This window comes from Bos taurus, chromosome 19, assembly GCF_002263795.3.
Source record: "Bos taurus isolate L1 Dominette 01449 registration number 42190680 breed Hereford chromosome 19, ARS-UCD2.0, whole genome shotgun sequence".
Taxonomy (NCBI): Eukaryota; Metazoa; Chordata; class Mammalia; order Artiodactyla; family Bovidae; genus Bos; species Bos taurus.
This window is the reverse complement of record NC_037346.1, coordinates 30,702,863-30,713,611: the sequence shown is the minus strand read 5'-3', so window position 1 is coordinate 30,713,611 and position 10,749 is coordinate 30,702,863. Positions and strand designations below refer to the sequence as shown.

Sequence of the window (10,749 nt, the reverse complement as noted above, 5' to 3'; positions counted from 1 at the left end):
CCTAACCACTGCGCTTGGAGCCACCCTGCCTTTGGACTCACTATGACAGATAATGAGTTTCTTTGAACTTTAAGCCAGTTAACGGGCTTTTCTATTACTTGTAATCAAAAGCACTCTAATCACAGCAAAAAAGCTAACTGACCCTAGTTGGTAAAAAGGCTGCTACAGTCATACCCACCTCTGTGAATGATTTTCAAGTTTTCTTTTAAGTGGTTTAGTGCTTTCACAGTCTAGGGAGAAAAAACAGAGAAAGACAGGACAAGCCATCAGTTTCCTTCTAACCAAACAGCATAGCAGTTGGTCATAAAGTTACAGCTCAGGTAGGTCTCAGCTTCTTTTAAGCTGAGTATTTCAATATCCTGTCCTGTTCTATGTTAACTGAAGATGCTAAATTATGATTTTAGATGTGAAAACTTAGCTTTCTTTATATACTCTTCTCTGACAGCTAAAAAACAGGTAACTTACCAATTTTAAAATGAGTCATTAAAAAGCTGTAAAATCTTTCTCATACCATCGAACTTTTCAAGAATAGATATTAATATATTTAATACAAAAGGATCCCATAGTCATGGTTCCTGTTTAGCACGTTTTTCCAAACTCTCACACTCACTCACCCTCACTGGATATGGAACCTGCAAAGTTATGTTTGCAGAGCCAGAATTTATCCTACTGTTTGATCACTGCTCATGATCAAGAAATCAAAGATTTCTCAAGGATTAGAGGAAACAGACTTGAATTAAAATTTCTACAGTCTCAGACTAAAAGAGAAGTGGCAAACTGGCCAACCATTAGGAAGGTCAAGTCTCCACTGCCATCAAGCCATCAAGGGTTAGAAGAGCGAAACACAAGCTCAAATGTTTCACACAGCCAGGCTTGTTCAAGGGGCTTTTAACTAGCAAGAGGGATTTAACACAAAGTAATCTTGAATGTTGTGCTTAATATAAAAGATGATCACCAGGTCTAGAAACACAGGCAAATATGTAATAAATGATTTATTAGTACATATTACATATATTGTAATATAAGATAAAATCATTTTATGTTTTCCAGTTTCTAGATCATCCTGTTATAGAGCGCTTAACAGCTGCATTCTAGGGTCTGGCTGCCTGGACTTAAATCATTTACACTTACAAATGTATGAATTTCACAGCAAATTAAGTACTTAAACTCTTCACGCTTTAGATCTGTCATCTGCAAAAAGGGGGTTACACTATTTACCACTGAGAGTTGCTATGAACATAAAATGTCATGAGATCTTGGCCTGACACAAATAAACATTCAATAACCATAAGCTATTATTATTCTACTGTTATTCTATTATAGTAATTATGAATAGCACCAAGCTCCAAAATAAAGCTTGGTTTGGTATATTGGAGAGATGACTAAATTGAACAACATAAAACTTCATATACCTGTCTGAATAATGAACAAGTTTCTAGTATAAGGTTGTTTATACTAGACAGCTTCTTTTTATAAAATTATATGAAAGGGTATATATCTTAACATTTAGCTCATAAAACATTTAAATTAACCATTAATTCAGATAAATAAAATATTAACATGGGATCTATGAATCTTAATATTATAATGACTAGGTTTAATCTGACTTTTTAAAGCCCAATTATACACACACATTTCTTACAACTAAAAAACAGTTCAGAGGCTATCTATATACTGCAACATTAACCTTTAGTGATTAAACATATAAACTGACAATTAACAGCAGACCATACTGGATGTGGAGGAGGCAGGGAAGAAAGAGGAGATTACATGAAACCAGAAAACCTATCTTACAGTTTCCTATAAAGTTTAGTTTACACATCCACTAACCCAGGTCACCATTAATTCAGATTCTCAGGGGTTTCTAAGAAATCTTATTAATTATACCCTATTAAAAATGTTTTACTTTTTATGAAAAAATTGTGAATGACCTTTGTTAGCTACAAGAACAAGAAAGAAAATGGTCGTGAATTCACTTTCAAAACTACAAATACATAAGCAAAACAGTACTTCTTTTCTTTTTTTTGAACTATGGTAAAAGTTATTTTATCAAATTAGTAGTAATGTTGGTAACTGAAATTGCTGGTCAACAATTTTAGTTTAGACAGAACAGCCCAAATCTTAAAGCAAAAGAAAATAGACTTGGGCTAAGAGTTTCACTTAAAGAACTTCAGGGAAACTGCTGCAATTCTAATTAATTTAAGGAGAACTGTAATAATATAACCTATTTAAAAATAGTTAAAGTAACAAGGGAAAGAGGAACAGAAAATTGCTTTTTTCTAGCCTTATTTACAGCACAATCTATTATGGCTCACTACGATTTTAATGACAAGAACACTGCAGTATTTACTATTGAAATGTACGACTTCAATATGTACTTTTCAACAATGAAAAGTATCTGTAGATCGGTACTTTGAAAATTGTTCTCATGACTTATTTTGTTAATGACCCCACAGAAGAGACTTTGTCTCTTTTCCTTTTACAAATGATTTTCCAGGAAGGTCAATAACATTCTGTGAAGGACATTCATAACTCCAGCAGCATCTTTATGCAAGTATATATAGCCCGAACAATTTGAAAACCAGGTACTTACTGCTAAAGTGATTTTGCCTAAAATTTCTTCTGGAATAACATCATCTAATACACTATATACATATTTGTAAAACTTATCAAACGAGGTAGACATGAGTTCCATGCAGATCCAACAGTCACCCTACAAAATAACAGACACAAGTCACTCTTACACAGCTTAACATTAAGCACAGCTTTCCTTCACTTAAAACAGAAATACAAAGGGAGAAGAATTTTTTTTTTAACTTTAAATGAGTGGTAATTTTTGTTCCTTATTAAAGCCCTGGACTGAATATTCTCATGTTCAAACACAAATTTAGTTGCCCAATTTTCTCCACTCTTAATTTTAAGGACAGGCACAGTCTTACATAGAAAACCTTTGGATTTTCATGAAATTTTCAAACTTTGCCAAAATTAAATATAAAAATAGAAAATATGTGGGAAACTGTTCTCACTAAGAAAGTAAACAGATTACAGTAATCTTGAGATATTATGTCAGCTTCTCAAATTCATAAAAAAGAAAGAAAAAAATATACATAAAGCGAACCCAATGCCTAAAGTCCTTGCTCAAACACTACCTTCTCAGTGGCCAAGGCTGAAGATGCCTGATTCCCAGGCAAGTCATCCTCCTCACATCCCGTTACCTGCTCTACTCGTAGAGTGCTCCCCATCTTCTAATATAAAACACCATTCTTCTCTGCTTATGTTTCTCACTCATCTTTCCTATTGGAACACATACTCCACCAGGACAAGGGCTCAATAAACACGCCTTAAATGAACAAATGCTGGCTATAACCACACCAAACCATTCAAAACCTACTGGCAGCGCTATAGGGTGTTTTAAACCAGCCTGAATGCAATTTGACAATAAAACAAGAGAAATTAAAGTGCCTATACTCTTTGATAGGCTCACTCCCTGACTAGAGACCTAACTTAAATAGTTCATAAATTATAAAAGGAAAAAAGAAACAAAAACAAACTAGAAACCTCTGAACGATCTCACAAGAAAAAGTGGTACATTATTAAAAGGATTAAATACAATTATTTTGAAAGCCATACAGCTCACTAGGCGTACATGAGCAAACACGACTGTGAGCAAACACCATGTTTACAGCGCTGCCAGCTGTGTGCACATGTAAACAAGGACTACAACGCACCTGGAGAATGCAGAGATACTGGGATGATGGCAAAAACTACCTTTACAAAATTCTGCGTGTGGTTACTAATTTTTGGATCCAGATGTATCTTCAGAGATTTTCTCGTACAGACCTCCCACCCCAACACTTGGCCCAGATTATTTGAGAGATCAACGCCTGCTGAAGTAAAGTGGCTTGTTCGGAACGACACTGCTAAACAGTGACACAGCCGTAAACAGAATCCAGTTGACTTAACTCCGCTCTCCTAACAACACCTACAGTGCAGGACACCTCATTTACATGCAGAGAGCGCACACGCGGTCATGACTGCTGCGATGAACAATCTCACTCTTAAAACAGAACCGTCTGCTACCACAGTCACGCAGCTCCACACCTTGTAAAGCGTATCTGACACAGGGAACCTGCACTTACAGTTATTCCAAACCTTCCTCTTGAGATCTCTTTCTCCTTTCAGTGCTCTTCAGCCTTCACAAGAGACTAACACTATTAACCTAACACACACACATGAATTTATTTTTATCTAAAGACACCATTTCAACAGATTTACAAGAATTTTTTAATTAGAGAAAAAATACATTTAACCCACCTACTTAGAAAAACAGTGAGGAGGGAGCTTAACTGCAGTAACAGTAAAGTGGGAAAATCACTGTTAAGAGTGTGAAGGCCTGATGTACTCATTCAGGCTCTCCCACTTTCTACTTGCATCAGCTTGGGCCCCATCAACTCCACATCTATGAAATGGGATAGCCCCATCCTCAGTGGACTCTAATGAAGATCAAATGAGTTAACTTATGTAAAGCACAAAGTAAAGTGCCCAGCAGGGGCTAAAAACAAGAGTTAAGATAATAAGGGGAAAGGGGGAAAGGATGGAAAACATAAAAGCAACCAAAAGACAAAGAGCGATCATGGAATGAGGGAGAAATCCTCGTAGTTCCTAGGGCACATAACTAATGGAAACGTTTTTTCTCCTGGCAGTTCCTTGGAGCCATAACTGGGGACAGCAGCAATGAGCTGCGTTTACAAAAAAAAAAAAGAGGAATAGTCAGAGCTGCCTCAAAAGGCACTGACAGCAACATTACTTCCATGTTCAAGCAAAACACAGGATGACCACACAATTGAAACACAAAAATAAAAATTACTGAATGTGGATTTACTGAAGAGGAAGGTGGAGGTTAGCGAAATTTAGCTACTAAGATCAAGATAAGGGTTTCAGAGACAATATCCAGACAAAACCAATAACATAATTTTTATATACCAACTGGAAGCACCTAGAAAATGAAATGGTTAAAAAGACACCACTCATTTGGAAAGGAAAAAACAGCTGGGAATACATCTAATAAATGAGGCAAAACGTCTAGCCAGGTTAATCAGGAAAAAATAAATTAGATACAAATCATATCAGGAGTGAGAGAGAGAGAGGGAGGTAACATCACTAAAGATTCCACAGGTATAACAATGATAGCATAGAGCTGTTATGAATAACTTTATACCAACTAACTTGACAGGTTAGATAAAAGGCATAGATTTCTGAAAATATAATCAAACAACCAAGTATCACTCAAGAAGAAACAGATAACCTGAATAGAACTCTTTGAAAGAAACTGAACTGCAAAATATTAACAATTATGCTGAGTGAAGGACAACAAACTAAAGAGTGGTACATGCTGTATGGTTCCATTTACACAAAAATGCAGAAAATGCAAATCAATTCACATGGCAGAAAGCAGACCTGCGGTTGCCTGAGGACAGTGGAGTAGAGAGGAGTGTGCATTACTTATGGGCCACAAGGAAGCTGAGGAGAGACGGGTGCATTCACTATCCTGACTATGGTGATAATCCCACAGTGCAGCCAACTGTCAATTTTACTTCCATAGTTAAACTGAAAACGTGTGTGTGTGTGTGTGTGTGTTGGGGGCAGTGGGGAGATGGGGGGAAGGAAAGGGAAAAGATATGACAGAGGTAGGGTCAGAAAGGGAGGAGGTGGCTAAATTCAGCCAATGTCACTGCCGCTTATATAACCTGTGCAACATGAACAAAGTTCCAGATTCATCATCTTGCAAACAGAATGCCAGTGTATAACACTTCAGTGCAGGGTGCAGCTCTGCGTCTGTATACTGGACTATGTGTGCCGATGTGACTGATGTAACACTATGTGAAATGGGGAAGAAAGTGAACAAATTCAACAGACCAGGTCATAAAAATGAACACTCAGGTCAAAAGTACAAGGGTAGGAGAAGCAGCTAAGGAAGTCTGGAAAGAACTATTTAGTGATTAACTTAGTGATTCAACAAAGGGATGGCAGTATCATGAAGGAGAATGCTACCAGTTACTATCATCATCTATCAAGAGTACAGAAAAATGCATAAAAACTTCAGGACTAGCGAAGAATTAACTGTCGAACCTCTAAGGTCTTCTCTAATTTTAAGAGTTCATATTTCCATTAGTACATACTTCTATTTAGTGTAACATTCAGTTCAGTCTTACAACATAGTACTTTTTAAGTCAATAACAATAACAAAACCAAGACTATACTCTGTGTGACCCAGACCCAAAAAGGAGAAGGGGTGGGACACATTTTTTTCTCACCAGTTCATAACAAACCCCCCGGTACCGGCTCGTCCTAACATTTTCAAAATGAGAATGAGTATTTAAAATGCTTAAGAGTTCAGCTCAAGTCCCATTCTTCTAAATGAACATCACAAGCGTGTGACAACTGTCCAGGACACCACATGTATTCACTGATAGCTCCAGCTCTACTTCCTGACTCACTTCCTGCTTTAGGTAGCAAGGTGACCAGAAGCCAGTAAGTATGCTGAGAGCTGGAGGCAGAAGTGATAACCTACATCAGGACACAGAATAGGCAGAGGCCAAAAGAGAAACATGATCCTGAAACCAAGAAATTGAAGCTCTAGTTTCTATATAAAAATCTAGAAAATGGAATAAAATGAAAGGATTTCTACCATAGCTGTTAATTTCCCTGTCTGACGGATTTTACTCAGGATTGTGGGTGGACACAAATAAATGCTTGTGCTAAAGGCAGATACATGTGATGATGGAAATGAATAAAGGTTTAAAAAGGGGATTGGGGGGTACTGAGGGAGCTCAAGGACAAAAGAGATAGATCTAAAAACAGTAACATATTTAGAAGCCAGTTGATGTGCCAGGTTCTTAAAAAACAGAAAATATTTATAAATGAAGAAGGAAATATGGCATTCACAAATGACAGTCAAAAAATAACTAACTAGCTGAAGTATGAAATTCACCCCCAACCCAAGGAACACGAGCAGCAGAAATTAAGAGTAAATTACCACAGTGATATACTAAAATGTTGAGAAATCAACATATTACTAATGTAAGGCATTTAACTGAAGATGAGAATCAAACGCTGCCATTCTCTTACTTATTCTAAGTAGCTGTCCACTGGTCAGCTAAGACCCACATGGCCTGTTCCTACCTCTCGGAAGAGCGCGCCATAGAACTGAACAATGTATGGGCAGTCACTGCTCCGCATCACTACATCCAAATCCATGAGGAGCTGCTTCTGCTCTTTTTCATCCACTGTCGACCGGATTCTCTGAAAAAGACGGACAAAAGACATCACAAAAACACAAAACGACAAACTAGAGAAAAGCCACTTCTGCAAGATTGAAAATTTCCAAGCAAACTTCACAAATACTAAATAACCACACACAAAAATTATAATCTTCCTTATAAGAACAATTTATCACTGAAAAACACAATAGCACTTAGAAAAAAAAACCTGCACAGTACGGCCCTTAGGGATGCTTTGAGGGACCCAGGCTTTTAACCACAAGTGCTCTCTGATCACGGTGGCAGGAATGCAACCAAGTTGTGGGGCAGTGAAAACCAGCCCCACATGTAAAAACAAAGGATGTCCTGAGGAGCCAGCCTTGAACCAGTTCACACGGAACAATCCTCAGGAGTTCTGAGGACTCTACATACTGTTAGTCACCATTTCAGAACGGTATGGAAGCGAGGCTTTCAGTGCAAGAACGGCCCCCTTCGCTCCCCGTGTCCTTACGCCCAGCCGCCTCCTCCTTTACACGTGGAAAACAGCCCAGAACAGGTAAAAGTGAGAACCAGCCCCCAGGCTACAACCAGAGTCTCCCAAACCCTATACTGGCATTCCCCCTTGACCACACTTTCTGTATGTTAGAAACAAAGTTCTACCTGACTCTCCAACCCATGACTCAGACTGCAGGGCACATAACGTGTGGAAGCAAACCTGGCAGTGAGGAAGCAGAGGGCTGTCTGTCTGCCCCTCAGGTGACGAGTCCCTCTCCATCCCCACGCCCCCTCGGTACCGTCTCTGCACAACACCAGCAGACAGCCACAGAAGACCAGGACCCCGCCTCCCGTTGCCCACCCAGGATCCGTGCTGAACACGGAGATGTTCAGAGGGCAGTTCCCACTACTGACAGCAAAGAAACAGGTTCAGAAAGTGTGAAACAGTAACAAAGTTAGAGGTTCACGTGGAGGCATGCAAACAGCTGCTGTTCTCATAAAAAAGTTTACAATGTCACACCACGCCACTGTGAACAATACACAGCACATACTTACAAGGCAAGTTAGTATACAAAAATACACAAGGTGGCAGTTAGTCTTCCAAAGACTTCAAGGCGTGTCCTCGCTCTCGAAAGGGATGAAGGCAGTCAATTACAATTCTTGAGTGCATTTTACAGAAGAGAAGCCAGAGGCACAGAGTATACAAGATGTATTTCACATGACAAGACAATAAGCAGGTATATAAGGAAAAGAAGTCGGTCTCTCATTTTCATTTTTCCACACTAAATGAAGAACTCTATATATTCCAAATACAAACAAATTTTATTTTATAACTTAAAATCTATAGCCTGCTTGCTAGCTACAGTACCTCATACCAAATAAAATTTACAAATTAAAATTCATCTTGTATATACTGATTTTAAACTCTTACACTGAATGTCCTGCCCAGATATATAAGAAAGAAAGAGAAAGAATGAAACATAAAAACAAGTAACACTGATACTTTTAAAATTAAGAAACTCCGCACCCCCACCTCCATTTGTGTATTTTCATAATTTGGAGAATAATATTCTTGCTTTTATATCAACATTGGCATAATGTCTGCTCAAAAGAGATATTTTTGAAAAGTCAAATTAGTCCAGAAATGTAATTTATATTTGTTCAAAACACTGATAATTTTTATAAACATTTAAATTATATTAACTCCTGTTTTAAAAATATAACTTTTAAAAGTGTGACTTTCCTGGTAGCTCAGGTGGTCTCCTGCAATGCGGGAGACCAGGGTTCAATCCCTGGATTGGGAAGATCCCCTGGGGAAGGAAATAGCAACCACTCCAGTATTCTAGTCTGGAAAATGCCATAGACGGAGGAGCCTGGCAGGCTACAGTCCATGGGGTCGCAAAGAGTAGGGACACAACTGAGCAACTAACACTTTACACTTTACTTTAAAAGTGTAGCTGTGGAAATACTAATTTGGGAAAGTAATTCTTTTAAAAAACATTTAACAATCCTATGTTTCTAAATTTAAAGGACAAAGAACTAATGCTACTGCTAAGTCGCTTCAGTCGTGTCTGACTCTGTGCGACCCCATAGACGGCAGCCCACCAGGCTCCACCGTCCCTGGGATTCTCCAGGCAAGACCACTGGAGTGGGTTGCCATTTCCTTCTCCAGTGCATAAAAGTGAAAAGTGAAAGTGAAATCGCTCAGTCATGTCCAACTCTTAGCTACCCCACAGACTGGGGCCCACCAGGGTCCTCCGTCCATGGGATTTTCCAGGCAAGAGTATTGGAGTGGGGTGCCATTGCCTTCTCCGATAGTTAGAAACAAATAGGAAAGAAAAAGCAAATGACCCTCTGGTTGGGAAAGATTTTGATCTACTGAAGAATTGTCACTATTAACAGATTTAAAGATTTTTTTTTCACTTTCACTATTTTTTTCTACTTTTCTATATTTACAAGTGTAAACATACTAATACACACACTTACAAAACACTGTTTTAAAAGATGCCCTCCTTGCTAGTTTGTTTTTTCTTTCCATACACTGGTTAGATGGCTTTCTAAATTTACAATAAACCTTAGTAGTTATCATCAATATTTGGCTCTTGAGGACCAATTTCTAAAAACGCTGCTGCTGTTGCAGAAAGGATACATGTTACTACTGAACTGCAGGCCTAACTGAAGCCCCAGTATCTGACTGATACACAAGATTATTACTAACCAAACTGGAGACAAAGCTCCTGGCACAGCTATAATTTGAGATTGTGAGCATGGGAGGAAAACTTATTCATCTGTAAAATATTCTTGAGCACTACTGCCAGCGTAGAAGAGAACCTGTGGCTGCTGGAGAGCCTGCTGCTCAAACATGAAACAGATTCTGCTCCTGGACACTTGTCCAGGAGCAGAACCTCTGCACGCTTTCTGAACATCTCGTCCAAGTGATGGGCAGAGCAAAGGGAGCGACTGCTATTATATCCCAATTCTTTGAGACTGACCAAGAGCAGCTAGCTCTCAGTTATACTGAAGCTTTACGGTCGCACGGCAACATTTGTTATATGTGAGCAATTAATAAAATAAACTAATTCAAAAGGACTCAAAGAGGGGATTAACTATAAGCATACATCTCCCACAACAGCAGTAGCTTCCAATTAATGATTTTAGTTCATAATTCAGTAAGTGATTCACGTTGGAGAACACTTAAATAATCAGTGAGTCATGTGACAGAATACTTAGTAATAAAAGTCCCTACTAGGAAAGTTTTTCTAAATGAACATCAAAGCAATGTGTATGGAAAAGATTTCTCCCATTTGAAATAAGTAAGTGGAGCATGTCAGGGAGAACAAACTTCCCTCCCCTTATAAAGCTGTCCCTTCACGAGGACGCTGGAAATGCAAGCAGAGGTGAAGCCAACCTAAATTCTCTTATAATTTGAATGTTTAGAAATCCAATGTGCTGATAAATGCCTCAAGTTACAAGAAATTTTCATTTACTGATATCA

General features: G+C 38.4%; 1 protein-coding gene across 3 annotated transcripts in view; it reads right to left on the bottom strand.

Moving 5' to 3' along the window:
• MAP2K4 (mitogen-activated protein kinase kinase 4) overlaps positions 1–10,749 on the bottom strand; it is a 77,936-nt gene that overhangs the window by 13,330 nt on the left and 53,857 nt on the right. For all 3 annotated transcript variants that reach the window (XM_005220369.5, NM_001099038.1, XM_005220370.3), the window contains 3 exon segments: positions 7,183–7,302; positions 2,594–2,713; positions 179–230 (listed from right to left, as the gene is read on the bottom strand). In XM_005220369.5, coding sequence (XP_005220426.1) covers positions 179–230; positions 2,594–2,713; positions 7,183–7,302 — 292 coding nt within the window.